This window comes from Gymnogyps californianus, chromosome 7, assembly GCF_018139145.2.
Source record: "Gymnogyps californianus isolate 813 chromosome 7, ASM1813914v2, whole genome shotgun sequence".
Taxonomy (NCBI): Eukaryota; Metazoa; Chordata; class Aves; order Accipitriformes; family Cathartidae; genus Gymnogyps; species Gymnogyps californianus.
The window spans coordinates 8,890,990-8,915,908 of record NC_059477.1 but is presented as its reverse complement, the minus strand read 5'-3'; the positions used below and the strand labels follow the sequence as shown (position 1 = coordinate 8,915,908).

General features: G+C 38.6%; 1 protein-coding gene across 1 annotated transcript in view; it reads left to right on the top strand.

Moving 5' to 3' along the window:
* The first annotated feature begins 343 nt into the window (after nt 1-343).
* COL5A2 (collagen type V alpha 2 chain) overlaps nt 344-24,919 on the top strand; it is a 113,154-nt gene continuing 88,578 nt past the window's right edge. Inside the window, exon 1 of the mRNA XM_050900480.1 lies at nt 344-808. Coding sequence (XP_050756437.1) covers nt 706-808 — 103 coding nt within the window. The 5' untranslated portion in view covers nt 344-705. The remainder of the gene's footprint in view (nt 809-24,919) is intronic.

The following is a 24,919-nucleotide window of genomic DNA, read 5'->3' as shown; positions in this document are numbered from 1 at the left end:
GGGAGGAAAGGCGGTTATTTACAGGTTCCTGAAACGAGCTGCGTTGGTAGCTCTGTGGCCCCTCTCACGGGACTGGAGTTGTGTTTGATAATGCAGCTACAGCAAGGCAGGGGACAGTTACCAAGGGAGAGGAGGAAATCCTCCTCTCGGCAAGCTGGAAGGGATCAAGTCCCTAATAAGGGAATCTGCTCCAAATGGGGCTATACCCTCCGTTCCCAGGAAGTGCGGGCTGGGTGTGTTAAAAGCAGAGCTTTCTCTTCCTGACAGCTTCTTACGGAACTGTGCTTTGCTTTCTTAATAAATGGTCCTGCCACAGCACATGCACTGCACAGCAGCAGGAAAATATCCTGCAAGTGTACTCGTAAAAAGAAAAGTTCAAGGAGGAGTAAAGCCAGCTCTGATTCGGTTATTTACCATCAATCAGACTGTTGCTTGGCAGGGAGTGGATGATTAGGAGCCTGAACGAGCTGAAAAGGGGCAGGAAGAGAAGTGGAGGCAGCATTCTTCCTATTTAAAGCTGCATCCCCTGAAAGGAGTGTTTGCAGACTGCGCTGGAGCTGGTGCTGAAAAAAAGAGCTTGCAGACTTTGTCCTGGAACTGATGCTGAAAGGCAGAAAGACTCTCCAGCTGGCTTCATGGTGCTAAAATAACCTTACGTTTCTGCACTTTTTGCTGCCCAGGAGGATACATGCCTAATATCTAGGCATGATGGCAATCTGGGTACAAACAAGAACTTTTTTCATCCTTGCTGCTTTATTAGGCCGATTTGTAACCACAAAAGCGCAAGAAGAGGAAGAATATGATGGCGGTGAGTTTCTCTCTATCCCTCTCAAAAAATATATAATAATCCCCCCTCTTGGTATGCAGGGTGACTATTGTGTAATTTGGATAGCAAGCGGAATGGAAAACCTCTGGGGTACAAGAGTAACAAGACTTTTGCTTTTATATACTGAGAAGGGGGCAGCGAGGTTTGCGCTGTGGGCTTCTGACCAGAAGAGGGAAGCTTAGAAAGCTGGGGTTTTGCGGTGCCCGCTGCGGGCGCGGAGCGGGAGGAAGGAGCAAACGCCAAGTGCTGCCGCGGAGCGCTCGGGCTGAGGCGGCTGGGAAGTTTGCAGCGAAAGAGCGCGCTTGGGACGGGGCTGAAGGCAGGCTGCGGGGCTGGAGAGCAGCCGGGCAAGCCGAGCGGGGAGAAGTAAACACAGAAGCCTCGCAGGGCGGAGTCGTTTGCACTGAACTACATCTGCTTTCTCACATTCTTTGTTTTAGAGAAATACAGAAACGTGGATTTCACCCCTTCCCCCCCCCTCCCCCCCCCCTTCCCTTTTCCTCCTCCTTTCTTTCCTTCTCCGTCTCCTTCCTCCCCTGACTCTTGCTGGAGGGGCTGTCTGATCCCCCGGGGCAGGCTGTGATGGCACACCGCCTTCCCTCCGCCCGGCTCTCCCACCCCCGGGGCTTTCTTAGCGGAGCAGCGGCAGTTTGTAGCAAGCTCTGTGAAGGCAGGAGGGCTGGCAAGTTGCGTACCTGACCCGTGTAACCTGAACTTTCTTAGGCTGCTTTATATCCATTTTTATTTAATATCATTTCAATGCCTGAGACAGACTGATGGTCAGGAGAATGCGTGGTGACTGTACTCTTTCATCAGTCCGGATGGATGTCGTGCTGTATGTTGGTTTCCTGAAATGTGAGAACACTGGTTGTGGGACAGTCTGTAGCTATTGTACTCCTGAACATATTTCCTAGGCTTCTCATGTGTAACACTGGCTTCTTTTCCAAATAATGCCCAACAAAGGGACTAATACATTACCTTACAATACCGTTTGCAATTATTTTATCGCGTATTTTCAAGAGTTTAATTTTTCTTGTAACTGAACTTCTCTGGTAATACGCTGCATTGCACAAGTGAGGAGGAGTCAAAGCCTGATGAATAAAACAGTGCAATAATTCTGAAACTTTTGTTCTACAAAGCAAAATGAGACTGTCCTGACTCTGCACAGCTGTGTAAGAAGTCCCATAGAGGGGGCACTTTGTGTAATCTTGGGAGTATAATTCATATACTTGCCATAAAGGGAGGCATATATTATGCATTTTTCAGTTACGTATAATACAAAAGAAAACACTTGTGAGAACATTGACTTCACTTTTTGGTATCCATTTAGGAAAAAGTATAGCTTTTTTGCTGTTAAAAAAATAAAGGCGAATTTTATGTGAGACTTCTGTGGGGTGGTTATGTCATTCACTAGTTTGTTGCTATTATGGAAATTATGGGATGAGCCATTAATGTAGCAACACCTTCTGGGATATACTTCCCATACGCTGATGGCTGAGGAAACTGAGAGGTACATGGTAAGTCAGAGAGCAAAATACATTGTAATGAATTAGTGACATCTGTTTGCACTTACTGCACTTACTCATCTTCCTGTTTGAGAATGTAATAGCTTTTGTCTACCATACGTACGAGGAAGCTTCTTCTCCAATGTTCATTATATTGAACCCTCCCTAAAGCTATTTGAGTGTGTTGTAACGGATGGTGCGTAGTGAGGAAGAAGGGGGGCTACATCCTACACATTGGTCTGGTTTAATTGCATAAACAAGGGGTTTCAGTTTTTATTTAGTTCCTGATTGAAGCCCGCAAATGCTGCAGAATAGGCACGTTTTTACGCTTAGTTTGTTTTGGTTTTAGTACTTGTGCAGAGGTCTAACATCAGTCTACATTATATTGTACTGCAGGTGATTTTGTCTATACAGCTGCTTCACTTCTCCCCATTCAGTTGGTCAAATGTGTCACTTGAATATAGGTGCTATAGTAAACAAATATTGGAGGTATCTGGGGAAGCAAGGAAGGTACTTCAGGAAGCTTAGATTAGAAAAAACTATCAGACTTTCAGAAAGTATGTAAAACAATGTTTTACCAGTCATTTTTCATGCAAATGCTAGAAAAAATGAGAAGGATTAAATACTGGTTGTTAACCTCAACCACAGTGGAAGAAAGAAATGCCTTTTGCAGAAGTACATTACAGAATTTATCATGATAAGGGTGAGTGATACTGATAGATAAGTTGAATATAATAAAGTAGGTAAAATGGTATAAAAAAAAATTAATGAAAGAACTGTAATACTTCTTCAAACCAAACACTGCTTAACAATTTTTTTTGGTTTTGGCACTTACCATTGTTGTGCTTTTAAGTAATGCCAGTTTCTATATTCATTTTTTTCTCTTGGAACCATTGCAGATTGATCTGTTTTGCTCAAGAATACTTGGCTGGTAGTGCTATATATAGTACACACACTTAAAATGCACGTAAAAAGTGAAAAACAGACACTTTCAAACCTAGTACAGCAAAATTGGTCATTTTGAGACTGTTTTAAATGTGCCTATTCAGAAGTTATTTAGGAATAAAGTCAGCACTTCAAAATCCTCAAATGACTGAAAGATCCTGGTTTTAATTTCTGTGTAGGGGCCCAGACTAGTTCAGAAACGCAGTAGGGCCAAAAAGTGCCCAGGACATGTCTGAAATTATGTGCTGTTTAAGCACTGAATACTTGGAAGCCCTGAACCTTTGGTGTAGGGATTTCCACACACTGTATAATCTTTCCTCTTTCCTTGGGACTCATGATAGAAGAAACTACTAGCAGAAGCAATGCATGCTTCTGGGATCCTTTCTCATCCACTTGTGAGTGTAAATGTGATTGCTTTCTTCAAAAAAGTTATTTAAGAAAAGTAGAAACACACCTTCAGTGGAAAATCTCTCAGTAAACTTGAATCAGAGCTGAAATTGTGGGAATCGCCTCCTTCAAGAGGATTTGCCTGTGCAAATTCCATGTGGGCATGGCAGTGATGGTCTATTGCCACCATCTCCCATATTTCTCACTGCAATCCTATCCTTGACTTTAGGTTCTCATCAGTTTCTGCAACACACCCTTGTCTGAATTTTGTGGTGATTTATCCTTTCGTGTCCCACTCTTGTGGGACTTCATCTGAGATCAATGTGAGCCCTGATATTGATTTGAAAGTATCTAATTTGCCTTGCTTGACAGTGTGAGCAAGCAAAACCAAACAATGGTTGTTCCATTTGAATTCATGATCCTCTTTGCCTTCTTTGAATTCTTGAGGTCTTTCACTTTGTCTGGAGACCATGCAAAGGAGAGAGGAGAATGGACTGGCCTTAATGGAGACAGAAACAGCTCAGCCGATTGAATGGGGGCTATTAAATATGTCCATTATCCCCTCACTGATATTAGAGACATTATCTTTAGGGAGAAAAGAGGTTACAATGTTGCACAGTCTCCTCACTGGGACAAGTGTTGGGGATATGATAGCAAGGGAAAGTCCGCTGTAGCTATGAGGAGGTAAGAGAATTATTGAGCATTTGTGCCAGATGCTTCTTTGGTTTTTATGGGTCTTTCACCTTTGTAAAGAGTCCTCAAAGCTTCCAAGGAGAATGATATGGGGGGGGGGGGGAATATCTCTGTCTTGCTAATTCTCACAATTTCAGTGAGGATCTTATGATACTTGATTCTCCACCCCCCCCACCCCCCAGAGTTCTAGATCCCAAGATCATTCATTTATATGTGTACCTCTACTTTCTAAATGAGAAAGTGTGCATGTGTGTGTCTGTGTTAGGTATCTATGTTTATGGGTCTAATAATAGCAAATAACTCAAAAATAGAAGTGATTATAGCTCTAAACAAGCAGAAAATGAGGATCCATTATTTATTAAAAAAAAAAAAGTCACAGTTCTTTGGGAGCTGACTCATGACTTCTGAATATTTGTGGTTAGCTCCCCTGCCTGTAAAAGTGTGGGAAGGAGACTCTACACAGAAATTTCCACAAGAAGAGTCCTCAAGAAGATTCCTCCTGCTCGGACTGAGTAAACTTTTGCTCAAAATTATGGAATATATAAAATTGAGGGTCATGTTAAGATATCCACATTAGCTTGTTTGTTTTAGAAAATACTTTGTGGTTGAAGAATAATTGCGTGCTGTGGTTGTTAGTGCAGGCATTTTTTTGCCACAATGTTAACAAATATAGATTATTGCCATAGAAACCAAATGGTCATTTCATGCTCTCATTCACGTTTTGGCATGCTCACACTTCATTTCTTGGTGAAGTCCTTTCATCTTTGCAATTTGTTTCAATAGGATAACATTCTATTGGGTTGATTTGTTCATGTAAAACATTGCAAGATTAGTCCTGTTTAACAATAATGTATATTAACATAAAAATAAGCCTTTTTCAATTTGTTAACTCTTTAGAATTTTTCAGAAAAAATAAGTGTCCACCAAACCCCTCAATTTATTATAAATTTACCTCGGAAAACCCTGCTTAGGAACAGCACCTGGTATTTAAGTAGTATTTGCTATTTCTATCTGGGTTAACTGGAAGTTATATGATTTTTCTGTGGTTAGAATTAGAACTGGTCAACTCACCACATTACTTGGGTTTTGGTGTTTTGTGAGAAAAGAAACAGGGATTATTGTGTGTATGTGTGGGGAAGCAGAAACTCTGAAGGCAGACCTTCATGCAACACTATTATCCTTTAAAAAAACTGAGCAGATGTTCATGGCCTGTGTGCAACTATTTTTCCATATACAGAGAAAGGCAATGAACTCAGTGCCAAAAAATAATAAAGTAATAATAAAAAATAGTTGAAATTCCAACTGGAGGCATGTGATATTTCCTTATATGTACACTGATTGTTTCACCCGTGTTTGTCTTTGACTCTGCACATTTTTGTGTGTAAGGTCCTGATGATATAAATTTTTTTTCTCAAAAATTCTTCTTGGAAAGAATAAATTGAAGTGCCAATCCAGTGGATTCTCAGTTGGGTCAGTGAAGAGAGCCTGGGCTTGCACTGCAACTTATAGACAAAAGAACCTATTCTTAATCTAATGCACAGGGCAAAACCAAGTATCCGTTAGTGTAAAATGAATAAATTAATCAGATTAACTTGGAATTTCAGTTTTTGACAAAAGCTTCTTGGAGTTTGAACTTGCAGAGCACGAGGAAAGATTGTTGCACTCGCTGCCTGAAATCTGAAAATGCAGCAGACCCACCTTGTTAAACTGCTCTTCAAAAGCCCTGGTGAGACTGTCATGTGCAGAAGGTGAGGTATAATTTGAACTGGAATGTCTGATGCATTAATTCAAAGCATAATGAGAAGGGATTGAGGAAAATATGTTTCTTTCAGTAGTATAAAGTAAGTGTTCTTGAGTTATTTAAGAAATCAGGTACTTTCAACCTGGAGAAAAATGGCTTATAAGTCACATAACACTTTGAAGATGAGAGGTACCTCTGAGGTGACATTGTGTACTGTTTACATCTTTAATGTAATCGATACATTATGTGTGTACAAATTATACCTTTTCTCCACAGTTTTTGTCACAGATTGTTCTATGATTTATGCTTTTCCTGACTTAAATTCCAAGAAATTTGAAGAGTTAGTGCTGTTGCTGAACTACCAGAAAGGATAAAACAGTGATACTGTCTCTAGGAAGTGACACAACAATTTGTTCATGTAAATTCTTGTTTTATAGGTTGATTTATGGTTATGAAAACAATAGCACGTAGAAAGCTTTGGATGCTGATAAGCCCTCGGTGCTGTGGTAATTAAAATATCCAAACCATTACTTACAATTATCTTTTCTGAGTAAGCAACATACATTTTTCATAGCCTGCTGTGCTGTCTTTTATTCTTGTAGTGAGAAACAATTCCATTATTCCACTATCCGACCCGCGTTTACTGCGGAAAGGTCATGTGTTATATAAGCACGAAGACTAAGAATGATTCAGAGGGCCAGCGGTGGGATGCTCTCTGTACATGGAACTTCTATTCGTGCAGACCCTTGGGATTCCATTTTTATTAGCTGCTGAAGATAGGTCTTGTCTTTGGAGAGCTGGTCCAAGGTTGTTCCTTGGCCAAGCTGCTGCTAGCTGAAACTTGATTGGAGTTTTGGAGAATTTGTGTATTTCTGCAGCTTTGTGTAAATAGTACAGTTGGGAGAATGATATAATGGAGTTGTTTTATACTGAAAAACTTCCACGGTGTTTTGTGTCTTCACTAGTTTTCATTTATAGCCTTTGGACTATGTAATGGTAGCATGGGAGGACTAAATTAATTTGAATTTCTGTGCCCCTGTTCTTTGGATGATGTGGCTGAATAGAAACCCAAGCAGCAACTCTGATCCTGCTGGCAGGAATTCAGAGTTTTGGACATGAACTCATTTAGAGTAGGAACAGAAGAGTAAACTGTCTCACTGAGGCCTGTTCCCTGCTGTGCAGTAGATGTCTGGCTGAGAAGGTCCATACAATATCTTCTCCAAATGCTCTTTGGTCATGAAATGCTTGCCAGCATCCTTCAGCAAGCTGACCATCTGAAGTGAAGGATTACAGGCACAATGACAGTGTAATGCAGGAAGAGATTAAGGGAGATAAAAGGTGTCATCATGAGTCTGTCCTGACCCAATTGCTCCAAGATTAATACTGCACATTAAAATGGTAATGAAAATACAGGCTAAAAGCCAGGAAGAAACTGTTCGTCATTTGAGAAGAACTGTCACCTGTCCCTGGATAGCTGTATTACTACAGGTAACCTCAGAGGTTATGCTGAGGGTTTTGTTTAAAGCAGTCCTCTCTCTTCCAAGACATCATAGAAGTCCTTGATTGATATTTGATCACTTTCTAACCTGCCAACTAAATCAACTAAAATGGAGATTAACCAGTGAGGCTTCCAGCTAGCAAAGCATGTTGTGGTTCTGGGGTTGTCCTGGCTTAATGTTGCCTAACAGCATGGCTGCTGATACCAATCTGGCTGAAGGTGTCTTTAGCTGTCAGGTATTATTTCTACAAGGAAAGGTCATTTATTATAGTTCTGGAAAATTAATTATTTATTCATCAGGAAGTGTGACAACCTATTAGAATTCAGGTCTTTGGAGATATGAACAGATCTTTCCAAAATATTTTAGGGGTCAGACTTGCAGATGGTACTGTAGCATCTCTGTGTCCCCTAAGGGAGAACTTCAGCATCATTCATTGTGTGTACTGTTGAATTATAATTTACATGGCTGTTGTTACAGGGGAAAGACATTGCAGAGTTCCCCCACCAATAATTTTAAAAGGCTATTGCTTGATGGCTTTATGCTGTGTTGATGTAAAAGCATTTCACTGCTAGTAAAGCATTTGATTTGCTGTCTTATGAAATATTAAAGTTAGTATTGGCTTGAATGTTGCTGTTATGAGTGGTGGGAAAATTAAATAAAGGTACGTGACTAAGAGTAATGTATCTTTATTGTGGATGAAATCTCATGGTTTCACAGACAGTCTTCTGTAATCGAGATCAGGAAAGAAACAGGATTTAATGAAATTCACAGATGATAATGAGGAATTAAATACTTGCCATCTGTGCAAAAATATGGGTAAGATACAAAGAGGAGAATTATCTTAGAAAAATATAGGCTGGAGCGATGTTAATAGAGTTTGCATTGTGCTCTGTGGACAGAAGGGGCTAAAGCTAAGGGTGCTATTCTTTGTCACATAGTAGGGCTTGGTGAAGAAAAATATAGTTCTCATGATCCATTAGGCAGAAAAGCATGAGGAAAAGGACGAGAGGCTTTTTTTTCATCCTTCAGTGATCAAGTCCAACTTTGGCCCAAGTGGTAATTTATGGAAAAAAAATGATTGTTAAATGGAGATTTAGGGGACCCAGACTTGAATAGGACAGATATTCTGAGGACTGAACCTCTTTTATTCAAGGTTTTTGCTGTGTGCACACCTGCCAGGCTGAATAATCCTCAGTCTGTCCAAAGCTTTGAGAAAGGAAGAGGAAGGGAAGCAAAAGAGGCAGGAACTTCCAGAGAGCCATCGGCTGTGAGGTGGGGCTCGTACGTCTCGAGGAGCCCTTGGCTCTGTGCAACTGATGCATTATTGCCCTATCGTGACTTCAGGCCATGGAAAAGGAGTGGAAATAGTTTGCATTTTCTACTCCTTCAGAGGCATAGACAGAAAGTAGTATCTCTTTTCCTCTGTATTAATTTTCCATTGAAGGAGTGGCTTCTTTTATTACAAAAAACTCAAACCCAACACACCCTAATGCCAACACACCGTAATGCATGCATTGAAAATCTATTGGTTTCTAAAAGAAAAGGTAATCAGCTTCTTAGCTTCATGATGCAGTTAAAGAACCTCCAGTGTTGAAGGAGTATTGTCTTTAACTCATGCAGAACATGGAAGAGCTTTTCATATGCTATATATCAGCCTTGACAGTGTTTCTTTAGGCATGTGAGGCATTAGAACGATACTTTTGACAAAGGGCTTACAAGACAGAATTGTTGCATTATGACAACAATGTTGTATCTTATGACACACAGCATCTGATTTGTTAGCCATCCTATATTTTCTAAAACTGAACCTTTAAAAACAGCTTGAATTGTATGAGTAGTGAAGGGGAATGCACGTAGCAACAACTTCTGAAGACACAGTTAAGACTTTCATAGACCCAGTATTCAAATCATAGCACTTTGATGTCATCATTACAGGCAGATCATACAAAAGACTCGCAGTTTTACATCCAAAATCTTATTTTGTCCATTAAATATTTTTTTTAAGAAATCTTAGTGAAAAAATAATATATTTCAATTTAAAATTGCATGCACAAGAAAAAGAACACAATTCTGAATGTAATGTATGCTCCATATTTATTTTAAATATCTGTAATTTAGAACTCTCTCAAATCAGGAATGTTTTGGGCTGTAAACCTACCAGTATACATGCTTAAATTTTAAAAAGAAATTCATGTGTGTTTGTAACTTACTGCATGTTACATTTTAGAATAGTGTAATATATAGTGTGCTAAATATATGTAGTGCATTATACACACACACATATATATAAAAAAAAGTGTGATGTCTTAAGACATCAGACATTCCCACTGTATGGGAACTATATTGCAAAGCAGAGGCATCTCACTGGTGAAAGTAATGGAGGATGATTTCCAGATGTTTAAATGCTTGCTTTGGCCAGAGTCAGAAAATACTGGAACATGCATTGGCAACAACGGAAGGGAAGAACCTGATGTAAGAGGCATCAAGCCTGGCGACAAGCAAAGCAGAACATGGAAAATGGAGCCATGTGGGGAAGGAAAAGCCAACATGACAGTATGGCTGCTGTGACAGCACTGAATATTGGAATTATTCTAATGACTGGCAGAGTGCTGGAAGCCTACTTGAAAAATTAGGACTGAGGTTAAACAAATTGTCCTTTACCTGTTTGTGGTTGTGTTTTTTTTTTTTTTTCTTTTTCTGGTGGAAACATTTGCTGTAGTGATAGAAAATTTTATCTAGACCTGGATACTGAGATTGAGTAGCTTGGGCGTGCTTTGATTTTATGTTGTTACTGTAAAGTGCAGGACCTTCCTATGAATTTGTGCAATGCTGTGCACAGAGCATCCTTGATCTCAAATGAAGCCTTAGGGTATCACTGTAATATACATACTGAGTCATTGTGCTAATAATATATTTCTTGAATTGCATGGATTTTCATGTTGAATAGTTGACTAGTTTCAGAAGTGGAATCTGGCTCCTCAGCAAAGAAATCTCTAGACAGTGAATCACAAACTGTTCCTTGCTGTAAGGTTTCAGTAAGCACGCCTCTCTGTGGGGTTGGTCATCCTTTTAGTGTACAGACCAAAACTTTGCAGCTTTACCACGTTGTATCAAAATGTTCACAATTCTTGTGGTTTTTTAGGGGCAGGGTGGGATGATGGGAAGAGAAGAGTTAAATCTTGATCTCTTCAGGCTGTGCATGTTTGCCCTTATATGAAGAATGCCAGGGCCAACCAGTGTGAATTGCGCTGCTCTAATTTTTATTAGTGATATCTTCCTAATGGTTTTAAAATTAAGGCTATGGAGCACTTAGTTCTTTGTGGTTCGTTGTGTTGTGGGTGTTTTTTGGGGGGTGGGGGGGGTGGTGTTTGTTTTTATGTTTTGTTTTGTTTTTTTTCTTTTTCCAGCTGTTCTCTGTTTCTTTGAGCCTTCCTTGGTTTCCTAGGAAACCTCTGCAGGACGGAATTTGTCTGTTTTACAGGCAGTGTGCAAGATGGGCAGTTTATTTTGTTTGTGTTTGAATGTAATGAACACAGAAAGTAAATATTTGGTAATTTAAATCTCCCATTCAGGAGAGTACTTTAGAACCTAACTTGAAGCACATGAATAGCCTTATTTCTTGTAATGAGATGACTGGTACCTAGTTATGTTTGCCTAACTACCTCAATGAATGAAGACTTTAATTATTTCAGTTTTTCATTTGAAGGAGGGCAACAAACATCAGGATCTATTCATCTGCAGTAAGAATTAATTACAAAAAATGACGTAGCAGTGAGATACTTGTAATAAAAGAGTAGTTATCTTAAAAATCTTTTATCAATTATACTGAAAAAATTAAGTACACATAGAGATTATTTTCGTATGAGCAGTGTTTTTTAAATCTATCCCTGGAGTATTAAAGGTATGCAAACTTCTTGTAATCAACCAGCATGCTGAGTTTTGCTATCTTTCTGCCCAAATTCACGTGATTTTTTGGACTGACAGTTGCTTCCAGTCATGAGTAAACATCAACCCACAAACACAGTCCAGTTTCTGGTTTCAGGGGGAACCAGGAGAATCTCAGTGGCTTTGGTTTGAGTTTGCTCTGTGCTCAAATCTGATGCAGAAAAGGTCATTGCAGGATCTTGGTGCTGAAGAACAAGCAAGTTAAGGCTTTCAGGGTTCTAAAGATGATCCGTGCTCTTAGGGTGATAGACAAGTGTCCTGGTTTCAGCTGGGATAATTTTACCTGGTAAATTTTACATGAAGCTACAAAATGTTCAGTAAAGACTTAACTTTGGGGTAGAATTAAGCATGCCTAAACTAGATAGTGACTTAACATTTGGTGTGTGTAACATCCTAATCTGTAGCTCTGCTTGGAAGAATGTTTCAGGAGCCCTAGGCTGGACAGATGGTAGTAGGAGGGAACGTGACTGTGCCTGGAAAGGGGAGGCTCCTACAGTCCTGTTTTCTAACAGGACACAGCTGTGGCTTACTCTAAGTCCTATAAATGTCAGTGAGTGTTGACTCGATGCCATGAGAAGAAACTTTGTGGTGTGATAGTTCCCTGCCTTTCTTTACTGGGACAGGAATCACAACTGAGCAATTCATGACACACAATTTCAAAATGCCACACAAGACAGCAAGATCCTGCTGCTTTTCTTCATGTCTGCATCAAACTTCCCTGCTTTCAAAGCCCCAATTGCTTCATTGAGACTACTTGGCAAGTACAGTTCCCCTGAGAAAAGGAGTAAGACATTCTGCTTTGTGCTGCCCCCTTTTTTTTTTTAAGCCTGCTTATCCCATAGGTTAAATTTTTAAACTTCTGAAAAACATGAGTCTGAAAATATAGCTGAAAATACATCACTGCTTTTGAGATAAAGCTGGTCTGTGGGCTGAAAGACAACGAGTTGAAATGAAAGCATGCGCTGTTGGATAGTATGTTGTCCAGATTTACTAGCCACCAACTGATACTCAAATTAGATGGGAAAGTCTTAAGATCCAGGAGTGTATAGCTTCATTAAATAGTTACTTAGGGGCTTTGCTCTTGGAGAGAGCTGTGAGTGACTGCGCAGCAGTTACTATAATGAATTACAGTATAAGTATAGGCTGTCTTGAGCCCATGTGTAAAGTCTATTTTCCAATTTGTCCTTTTGTTTCCACCCTCACAGAAAAAAGGGTATGGTTTTAATGGATCCCTATTGTCTACCAGTATAATCAAATAAAACTGAATCTGGTTAGGATTAATGGAGTGGTTCATCTGACTTTAAACCATAGGTTTGGGGCTGGTTTAGCAAAAGGGTACACTTTTACTAAAACTGGTTTCCAGTGAGTGTTTCTTAGAACTACCAGCTTATACTTCTGGTCACACAAAAAAAAAAGAAATCAGAATGATCCCCCCCCCCCCCGAATTGGATTGTCTTTCTTTATAAGATGGCTAAATTCACTCTCCATCTTATTCTTGCATGCATGTGCATGTGGGCGCTCTCTCTCTTTCTTCCTTTTTTTTTTAATCTCCTCCCTTGTGGAGGCTGAAAGACTGAAATTCCTCCTTGAAGTCTGCAAGACTTAGAATTTTCCAAGTCATTTGTTTATACAATGTAATGCAGTTCACAATGAAATGTAAATACCAGTACACTTATGCTCCTATGTTTGCAGATAGCATTGACTTATAACTGTTTATTAAAATGGCAGAGCTAGCTTTAGGACATTTTGTCATAGTCAGGCAAGACAAATAGCTAATTGTTATGAGCCCTTTTGATATCTAACAAACTGTGAAGTTTGAGGCTAGAACTTGCTTAGGCCTAGTTCTCTTACTACTTGTCTCAGTGAGGTAGAAGGCGAGTTGTTTTCCAGTGGTGGTGGTGTAGGTTTTGTTGGAGTTTGGGGGCAGGGTTTGGGTTTTTTCTTCCCCCTGGAGTTATCTAGTATAAGTAAGATGGGGATTTAACAAATTATTTCATAGCTAATGCAGGAGAAGCTTCTCTTGCCCCTTTGTGTGTCCCGTAAAAGCAGTGCTTCTAGTACTGCTAGCCTTGCTCTGAGAAGACAACAAATGGTATCACACAACTGTGGTTAAGGCAGGTTTAATAAAAGAAATTGCATATGGCTCTGGCTGACAATAGCCTCTGTCACACTGAAAAACTTAGCTAATATCTTCAGTTTGCTTAGGAATAGCAAATTCAATTTTTCAGGAATGCAGATAATAAAAAGAAAAAGCAACTGCTGTGTAACCTGTAGGTTATTACAGATGGTATACAATTATAGCAATTACATTAACATTTTTTGTGCAATGCAGCAAAATATCTTCAGGCATCTGAAATGTTTCTTTCAAGTCTTAATGAACTAAACACATTTCCTGTTCCTAAGGGTGATGTAGGCGTGTGCCATTCTTCATGTATAGCTCTGCTATACATTTTTGTAGCCCAGTAGTAGTTTTGGGGCTGGCAGAACTTGCAGATTTAGCCATTAACCCCACTGATAGATGTACTACCAAAGAACACAAATTATTTTCAAAAAATGCCTTTTTCCTCTGTTTTAACTTGTGCTAGTTTTCTTGGTTTTTTGTTTTTTGGTTGTTTTTTTTTTTTTTCCCTACCCATCCTGTGGGAAACATGTAGGAGCCTGCTACCAGACAGCTCTGGTTTTGGAAATGGAATTGTCCTCACACAGAGTGCCTGAAGGGCAATGTTTTTCTTTCAGTCTAACTAAATGCATAATGAGTTTTCCAGCACCTGTGTTAACACACTCACTGCTGTATTATGAAGAGTCTGACAGGCTTGCAAAATTCAGGTTTTCATAGCCTGTGAAATTTCTGGTGTGTCATATGAGATTAAAGCTCGAGTCATATGTTGCACCAGCACTTTAGACAGTGCTTACTCAGAGAAACATTCTGCAGAAAGAAATGTCACTAGTGTATATGCTAACGTGTACTGTTTGGTCTGGGCATGAACATGCCTTATCTAGTAAAAAGGAAAGATTTGGTGAAACCTTGAACAGGCTGGTAAATATGTTACTCAGGCTGCATAAGAATATTAAGAACAGAACAGAGAGTAGAAAAAACTTAAACATTACAGCTCCCTTTGATCCAAACTGACTTTGCTTTTTTGATTAAGTAGTATTCTCTCTGAGTCGTCATGCATTTGAATTCTCTATTTTTGTAACATGAATAGTCCAGCAATTACCTGAAATTAATCAGTTGTTGGTTGTGTAGGAAAGTTTTCCACTCAGTTTCAGGTGTTACCTATGTTCATAAGAAATTAATATTAGAAAAGATAATACCAGGACTTCAGGTGCTTGAGGTCTGACTCAAAGGGAGTAAGTTTCTAAAGCAAGTTTTGAAGCCTATGTGAAACATAGTCTAGCTCCCGTGCAATGCACCTCTGAGTCAGTATGAGAAGCTCTTCTGATCTGTGCGACTTGGCACTAAAATTTCAAGGCAGCAATAATGTTTTTGTTCTCTAAGCACTGATAGAGATTTAAAACAGGAAATAGAAAGTTGAAGAGACATTTTTCTCAAGATCTATTGAAGTGCCTCATTAATCATATTCTGTATGTATACAGAATATGTAATATTCCTGTATTATGTAGACTTTGAAATGGATTTTATTTCTGGATTATTTTGAAAGTATCATATTGCTACATCATAGTAAAATGGCATCCCCTTCCAAAACAGTCTACATACAAATGCGTTATGCCTAAGTTCTTCATGCGTTAAGGATGTTGCACTGCTCATAGGTAGGGGAATGGAAACATAGAGTTATGAGACATCTATTTCCAGCTGTCCGCTGATTCTTAGTATTCCCTTTGGATACTTGTCTACTCAGTAGGGAAGGCTCTCCATACAGATTCACTCACACAGTGACCGCCTTCTGGATAAGGGTGTTTCACAGTGAGCTCTAGACAGTTGTTTTACATCAGGAATGTTTAATTGTATAGCTCAGTTGCAGGAGGATGTCTTGCAAAAGACACTTACACATTTTCGTATGCTCTCCTATTTGGAAGAAGATGCTTCTGTTACCAGAGAGATGATTTACATGGATGCTGTTCTGTTCTTTCATTGTTTATTACCAGATGTGCATCTGGGATTTAATTTATTGCCCTTGAGATATTCCGAAGAGTACTTATGTTCTGAATGAACCAATTGCAAGCTTTTTACCTTACCAGTTGACTCTTCTGCCTCTATGCCTGATTACTGGGCTCCTCAGGGTGTATTCTTTTTGGAGAGAGCTTGCCAGTAATGAATGAGGCCTGTTTTTCATATTGACCTCAAACTGTACATAATTACCTAAATCCAGCCAACCCTAACAATGAGGTGCACATAGAAAATATACTTCATAGAGGGATTTTATAGAGCTTACAGTGCAGTTAAGTTGAAATTACATAGCTATTTATGGGAAATGTATGGTTAGTTATGCCCTCCACTGCGCCTTCCCTCAAATCTACACTATGAAAGAAACACATCATCTGTATCAGCACTGCTGTGAGGTTGGCTGTTTCCATATTTTGGCTAGAAACAATATTATTGAACAATAGGAATGCTTTATGTCTCTTTAATACCTTTACAATAATGTTCATTTCCCAATTATAGGAAATTTTAGCACAAAATGAATTTATTCTTTGATATTTTTAGTTCAGTCAATCAAGAAATTTATTGCTCTGTATTTATAAACATCTCGTGCCTGCTCCAGGCTCGATTGTGAGCCTGTTACTCAGCCCTCAGTTAAGGGCAGGGCATTAGGAGACTTCAGAAGGTGCAGTTTCACTCCAAAGTACAAGTAGGATGATGAACTTCAGTCTGGCAATGTGACATTTACTTAGGGCAGTGGAGCAGGATTTGGACTTGCGTTTGACTGGACAGCCCCACTGCTGAGCTGCCCCCTTCTTAGGGTGAGAAACACGTTTTGGGCAGGGAATTCATTTTAATTTGACTAAGACATTGAATTTCTTCATTTCACATGCCAGTTTTCCTTGCTTCGAGCAAGACGAACAGCGACCATTGCATTCCTGCCCCTACCTCGCACCCCACCTGGCCTCAGCTCTGTCTCTGGTGATCACCTTCCAGCACTGGTTCAAACTGGGAATTCCTGAATTCTTAATTTCTCATTCACTCCAAAATTCTTTTCATTGTAGGTGAATTATTTTGAGGGTAAAAAGGGAGAATTGGTTTATTTAATATATATCGATTCCAATTTGTGAAACAAACAATTAGAAAACCCATGATTGATTGATGGTCCTAATTATGATTCTGAGTTGATTTCTACATTGGAAAAGTTGAATAAACGTGTCTGTTTTTCTTGTTAGCCTTGATAGATTAGCATGAAAGTAAACCAAGTGATTAATTTCAAATGAATGTTTCAAACAGTGGGATTTTATTCTCACAACTAAGCTGATTGTGAAGTGGAAAATTAACTACATTTGATTCTTGTACGACTCGGCCCTGAACTAGCAACCTTAGATATTTTACATGTAGTGGAAATACTTTTCATGCAGTAGGCATTGAAATAGCTTGAGGGAGAGACACCTGTACAGATTTTGTGTATAACTGAGATGATAAACACTTCACTTGACTGTGATATTAACAGGTTTATTTGCACAAGAAAAATTTTGGCTGAGAAAATGAGGACTGAAACGTGCCTTTTTTAATGCAGCTTTCAGGAGGTTCACATGTTATGTATTTTTCCTCTGGTCTGCAGTATGTAATGTAAGTTCAGAGCTTGGGAATGGTCTTAGGAAAATTGCTTGGAAATCAAAATCCCTTTCACCTGAAGAGGTTGTGCCTGGAGTTGGTGCTGAGACCCAGGAGCAGTTACTGATCCAAGGGTGACATCCAGGCTGCTGCTGTGTGTAACGAGCCTGCTCCATTCCTTTAGGCTGGTACCTTTAAATGCTAAGCGCGTCTTTGTTATTTCTGAAATCAGCACAGAACCAGTGAAATAAAGGCAAGCCACCGTTTATTTACTTCAGTTTTCATGAAAGAGGCCTATCGCAGGCTCTAGGCAACCTGCCATCAATTATCCACACAATTCATAACAATAAAAGCAAAAAAGCAGCAAACCATACCCACGTTTGCCAACTGCCTTAGCTGAGGGGAAATGAAATCATCCAGCCCCTTGCATTCCCTTAGGCCCTGCAACGCGGCCCCTATCAAACATTTGTTCCAGAAACAAGCTATGTCTCTGTTGGAGTTAAAAATGTACATGTTAATGTATTCCAACAGATCATGAAATTTCCTAGCTTAGAAAGCTGGCTGTGCCAAGCTCCTCTTCTATAGACTATAATTTCCTTTCTAAAGAGAGAAGAAGCATCTGGACCTACTCAGTCCCCGTGCAGTATTCCTCCTCCACGTCAGCAAGCTGGAGCTCCAGTGCAACTGGCCAGGATCAGCTGTGGACTGCCTGGAATCTTCTTATTAAACAAGCCCAGAGTTTTGGATCTGGACCAAACCCCCAGAACTGAACATGCTGGGACATTTGAAAAGTCCTGTTTCTAAACCAGAACTCGGTTGCAAAAGGTCATTGATGCATGCAGCAGACATTTCCCCGTGTGCTCCAAGTCTCAGACCTGAAGTGCAAACCTTCTCCCAGCATAGCTAGGATTAAAACCCAATTAATGGAGGTGTCTGCTTTCATTCATCTATGCAATGGACAAGGGAATAGGCTATGTTTAACTTTTTGAGATCAGGATCAAACTGGCAGTTTAGGATTAGCTCAGTTTACTTAGAAAAATTTGTTTAAAACTTACGTTCCTAGCCACTGTCCCTTGATAGAAGTTTTCCAGTAAATAAACTTCTGTCAAAGGTCATATCTGAATTGTGATAATACAAAATTATAATTTAATTGGGATGATTGGTAGATTATTAATTTAGGGGAGAGAATGGTGTGATATCCCATTTCAGTCCTGGTTCTGGCTCCCTGGGTCTTTCTAGACTACTATTCTTCTGACTTTGCTAAGAGAAAATACAGTAACGTTGTTCTTGGCACCAGATTAACCCGAGGATTGTTGGCTACTGACATGCTAGGGTAGATGGAGATATAAAAATGGGACTCTCGGTGCACATTAATCAGGGAGATTGGAACAAGATGCTTCCACTGGAGAGGAGTTGTCTCCTGACCTTATTGCCTTTAAAAAAAACCCAAACCCAAACCACGACACTAAAAGCCCAACATCCTCCCCAGCCCCACCCCCCCCAACACCAAACTGGGTTTTCTGATTTTTCTAGATGCTGTGTTTGAAGCCAACTCCCACCCAGCACTTTTCTGAAAGGCTTAGTTGAGCAGTAGTGAATCCTTTGGGGTTATTTTTCAACACTGAATAATTTTGCAGTATATTTTTCCTTTGATTGCAATGTCACACTCGGGTAACTAACGCATGAAAAAATGCGCTGTCGAGTCAGATCGTTTGACTTACTGTCATGACATTTCTGTTTGGAAGAGGCAGATCTTGGAACCGATCTTCATGTGGTGTAAATTACAGTGGTTCCATTACTTCAGTGGAATAACTTACGCAAGCCAAAGGTCTGCAACACTATCCAGAGACCAGGTGTGCCACATGGGGTTTTTTTCCCATTGTCTGTAAAATCATAATGTACGTATTAATGATGGGAGGGTTTCTAGTGTGATGCTGATCTGTTCGTTGTGGTGTGTGTAGCTAATGCTAATCATAGTCAACAATCATGCAATGAAAATATTATCTTTACTAATGCTTACGTTGCATATAAAGCACATCCATAAAGTTGGAAATATTCCCTAACCTCCAGGCTGTAATTTGAGGATAGGAGAAACTCCCATAATGCACACACTTTTAAACCAGAAAAACAACACATAAAAATGTAACAATTCGTTGTTTGCTACTTTTTGGGTCCTCATCCAACATAGCCTGAAATGTCTGAATTAAGGCTTGGATTAGGGCCCCATTCAGTTGTTGGGATGTTGTTACTGAGTAGTTTCACAATTCTTTATGTCCTAATTGGGAGACATTTTCTCCCCTCCTGCGTGAGAAGCTGGGCCCAGTTTTGACCTCATGAGTGGTCAGTTGATGCTGTTTCAGCTATCGTTTAATGTTACACATGAAAATGGCTGGGTTTAGAGCCCTATGAAGCTTGTGTCAGAGAGAAAGGCTATGGGCCACGAAACAGGCAGGTTTCAGTGTATGAATTCCCAATCTGTAGCAGATTACTTAGTATTTCCACTGACACCACTGTAAACTTTTTGAGAGGACCAGATCTTTTTGCGTGATCCCTCAGGAGTTGGGTAAGTCCTCGCCAGAGCTCCAAGTGTTGCTATAAAATAGATTCTGATGATACTAATAAAGCTACTAATAATACTACCTAAAAGTAGCAATAGGAGGCTGGTTTGTCGTCTCCTGATTGAAATGTTTTATTATTTAAAGTATTGGGATATCATCAAGCTTATAGTTTAGTAAAATGAATAAAATTAAGCAAATTATTTATGTTCACGAATAACCATGTTGTTCTTTTCCATATTTTATGTCAGGCAGAAAAGCAGCTGATAAGATTAACATCCCAATAAGCTAATTGTATTTATTTGAACTTCTTGAGATCATGTCGTCATCTGGAAGTATAGAAACTCCCTGATTGCTATGTGGCACTTCTTAATAGAGTGTAGTGGGGGAAACTATAAAGCACAGATAAAGGAATCTGTGTATGCGTATGTGGGACAAAAGTAAAAAATGTTTATTATGTTGATGAATGAATATTAGGGTGTATCATTTAAAAAGACAAGACATTTGTGAATGTTGGCATTGTGAGATGTTATTTCTTTTCTTTCCCAACTTTTATGGGAACACTTAGGAATAAATTATACTTTAAAAATTCTTTCTCTTGTGATCAAATTGCTGTATTTCTAAACAAGAGGCAGAAAATAGTAAAAAATGAATGTAACTTGTTTTGAAAAATTAAGCTTTTCATTTCAGCAAACTTTATTTACTAGAAAAAAAAATGTACTTAGACATCAGGCTTTTTACCACTGGGAAATTTCTTAACTGATTTCCATGTCTAAGTATTCCTCAAAGCAATGAGATAAACAACCCCCAACTCTGCCACAAACTCTGTAACTGCTGTCCCCTAAAGCCAGGAAGATCGGTGTCCTTGCTAGAGCACTACCATGGATGTTTCCAGTATTGCTGACTTGATTCAAAATTTATATAGATGGGAGACAAACGGACACAGGGCCAAAGAATTCACAAACCATGAAACTGGAGCAGGGGAAGAGTCAAGTCCCATGTTGGGAGAAGACATTTGTTGTTTTGCTGGTTCCTTGCATTGCAGGCTCATGGGCCAGCACTGAAATGGGGGGGGGGGGGAAGAGGGGGGAGCAAAGGGGAAGTATACCTTTCTTTCAGCCTTGCTCTAAATCAGCATGCATTTCTATTAAAGCTTTAGGGGGCTTTTGTTTTTAATATCTTCAATTTCTGTGCTATTTAGTGTTCTCTAGAATTGGCTCAAAGCTAAGTAATGTGGTTGAATGTAAATTATTGTTTAATATTATGGTATTAGTTGATAATACACCTTGTGTTCCAGAACAAAAATAACCAAGGAAATGTACATAAACAAAGTGAATTAATAGCATGACCTACTTTTGCAGTTAATGGATTATCATAATGAGATAAGATTTTTTTTTTTCTCTCTAAATAATTCTCTTCAGGTTGTTTCACACACACACACACACACCCCACCCCACCCCACCCCCAGTTGATAAGCATAACTGAAAAGGGCTGGAATAGTTTCAGAAAATGGAAGTACGAAGTATGACACTGACATCGGCTTTCTGAAATTCCATTCTGATAAGCATTTTTTTCAGTTGTATTAGATCTGGACACAAGTGCAATCAAAATGTTTTGTAGCCAGTATGGAGAGGCAGGAAACAGTGTTAATCTTTGTGGTCTGTGGTGTTTATTTTTATAGCTATGGATTAAAGCAGTCTCATATAGTTGGTATGTTGAAGCTGAGAAGACATCTGTTTGATAATACTTAATAGCTTTGGCATCATATCAGTTTCCATAATTGCCTTTTCATATATTATGCTGCTGCTTTTTCTTTTCCAGTGAACCAGATATCACACTATCACTTATCTGAGGAAATGGGACTGTTGCACTATGTTAATGAGTATCTCTATTGTGGGTATAATGGTGGCAAGTCCCTTAAAAAAAAAAGTTGACTTTCACTTTCTGTATATTTATAAGCAAATTCAAAGTGAAAAGTTTCATTTATTTGCTTATTTATTGTTATAGCTAATTAGGATATTCTTTGACTCCAGTGCTAGAAGCGTGAGAACTTAGAGTTCTAAATCTGAATGTAAGGAGTGTAGCTCTTCATTTAGAAACATTTCTGAATTTAGGTTTGTTTGTCACTACGGTGTAAGGAAAAAGACTGCAGGTTCTGGCTTGCATTGCTGGAGAGTTAAGATAAATGCTTAATTAAAAAAAAAAAAAAGTTGTGCTTTCCCATTGTAAGTGATCTTCTTTGGTTGTGATCAAGGCATGTGTGTTTGTAGCAATTGATTCCCTTTTTGTGACTATGCTGACAAAGCTTTAATGTGGAAAAATCACATTTCTCTTAGAGATATGGAGGGGACTAATGATAATCAGACAAAAGTTTACAGAGTAGAAGAAATAAGCAAAACTTACTATGTAGTGTTTAAGAGTAAAATCTGTTCAAAAAGTGTGCATAGCAGGTTTAAAAACCACCTGTGGAGTATGTGTTAAGTATGAAAACAGTGGTTTCCACCTAGAGTAAAACTAAGCAGCTTTGAGGCAACAAGAAGCCATTTTTTTCAACTGAAACAAACATGCCAAAGGATGAAATGTCCTTGCAAAAGAACTGCTTTGAAGAAAAGACAAGGTACAAAAACCATGGGGACTTCGACATCTTTATCTGGACTTGATAATGGCATTGCTAGTTCATAAGAAGAAATCAAACTGAAGTAGTACATTTGCTTAGCTGTTGTCTTCTGGCAGTCTCAGCTTTAGTTCATTGAGTGTCACAAAATGACACGCAGTGTATTACAAAGACTTTTGGCTGTGAGGAGCATGGATTGGTTATTTTCTAGTAAAACTGAAAAAAAAACCCCAGATACTTGTGGAGTTTTTCAGAAAAGAACTGATGGATTTTTTTTTTTCCAGTGGATGAAAAGGTAGGTGGTTGGATGCGTTCTTTCAGTACTAGTGTTGTTAATGTTGCATGTGATGTAGCTGTATTTGTAAGTAATAGATATCTCACTTAAAAAATCTCTAAAATGCTTTTAAAAATGATTAGCAAAATGTACCCAGCAAATTTAACTTGCTGTCCTTCATTCTTGCAGTATAATTAATCTTTTTATAGTCCATTTCATTTATTTTATAATTTTTTATTTTTTTAGTAAAAGTGACATGAAGTCAGAGTTGTGCAAGATATAAGCTGGAACTAAGACGGGTGATTATAAAATGGCCAGATGATGTAAACCTAAAAAGTAAACTTGGTCTTCTGGTAATACTATTTGCAGTGCCCTTGCTTTGCTTTCTGCATCTTCAATGGAATAGGGAAGACTTTTCTGAGGTGTATAGGAGTGGGCTGTATTCAGCTTCCTATCTCAGATAGACTCACCTTACTTCAAAATCGGAGGAGAATAAGCCCAGTTCCCTCAGATGTTTTTAAGACATGGCCAGAGAGGCAGATGAAATACAGTTATCATCCTTGGCAAATTCTGGGAACAAATTTCTTTTCATGGAACAGAACTGCATGACTTCTCACAATATATATGATTAAGCAGGCGATGTTGAAATAATCATAGAATATCTTGAATTGGAAGGGACCCATAAGGATTGTCGCATCCAACTCCCATGTTAACATGTTAATGTTAACACCAAAATCAGTATTGCTATCGAGAAATGAGTAAACTGAGCAAAGCAATAGATTTGTTTGATATTGAAAATACTTTCCAATTTTATAAAAGCTATTAATTTACACAAATTAGGTGTTAAATAGAATCTAGCTAAAAAAAAAAGGTGATTTTCTCTTTCCAACTTAGTGCAGACTAAGGTCAAATTTCTGAAGAGTGACCTCTAGTTGGCCAGCTAAAAAAAAAAAAAAGAAAGGAATGTAGTTGGTGAGTAGCTGTCCTCAGAGTATCTCAAGATGAATAGGCCTACTATTTCAGAGAGGTAAAGATTTCAGTGTTCTAAATTGGGAGACTTTTAGGCCTGAATTTGAAAGGAGCAATTTATTTGCCCTTTTTACTTCAGGTTGAGTGGTAGTTGTACATCATTTCATTAGAAAACAACAATAGAAGAAAACTTTCCAGCTGAACAACCAGAAACAAGGGACAACTTTCAAATATTACACATTCCTCAACTGTAAAACAGGAACAAAGTAATATTGTATAACCTAGGGGTTTTTTTGAAACTTCAAAGCACTTAATATCCTTTGATGGAATTAATTATGTCTTTAAAATATTTTATGTAAATTAAATGCCATCTGAAAATATTGCTGGTTTATGGTACAATGGAAAAAGATCTCCTTAAATTATGAATTTCACAAATAATTTTCTTGCAGAATATTAACTGTAACTCTAAAAATATAGCTTGCTCAAACTATATTTACACATTTGAAATACTTTATATATGTAATATATGTATAATATAGAATTTATATAATGCAAAGGTAAGCATCCTAATCTCCTTAGGAAGAGATTTTACATCAAACTTAGCAGAGTCTGTCTTCTCTGAGTTCATTCAACAAACAGAAAAAGAAATCACCAGGAAAAAATAAATTTCAAAAGAGGTATTTGAGTATTATTAGTGTTAATAATTTTTAGGCATGGTATCTGTGAATTGTGTCCCTGATTCCATTATGTGTGATGCTACATCAGAGGTTTTCAGTACTTCAGACTTAGCGAACAAACTCTGCTCTTTCTCCTGAAGGTACCACATATCAGCAAAATATTTCCAACTTCATTAAAATTTGCAGCAAATGGTTTATGTTAATTATGCAAACTAAACACCTGGTAAATGATTTTCATGTTCCTAATACAACAAAAGACAAAGCATAGCTTAAGGCTGTAAATAATTTTACAACTAGAAGATTACCTAATAATTCGATTTGAATTCAGACATCAGGTTTTTGCAAAGCCAGACATGTGCAAGCTGAAACTGGAGTTGAGTCAAACCAAAACACAAATTATTCTACAAATATTAAAAAACTCCCAGCCCTGTGCGTAGGTTATTCAAAAGTAGCATGAAGCTTGCAGACTGGTGCCAACTGTGATCCTGAATACAACAGCATGACCGAACCTGCTCATGAAACCATGTGACAGCCTGTTGGATGCAGACAGGCATTTGCACTCCTTTA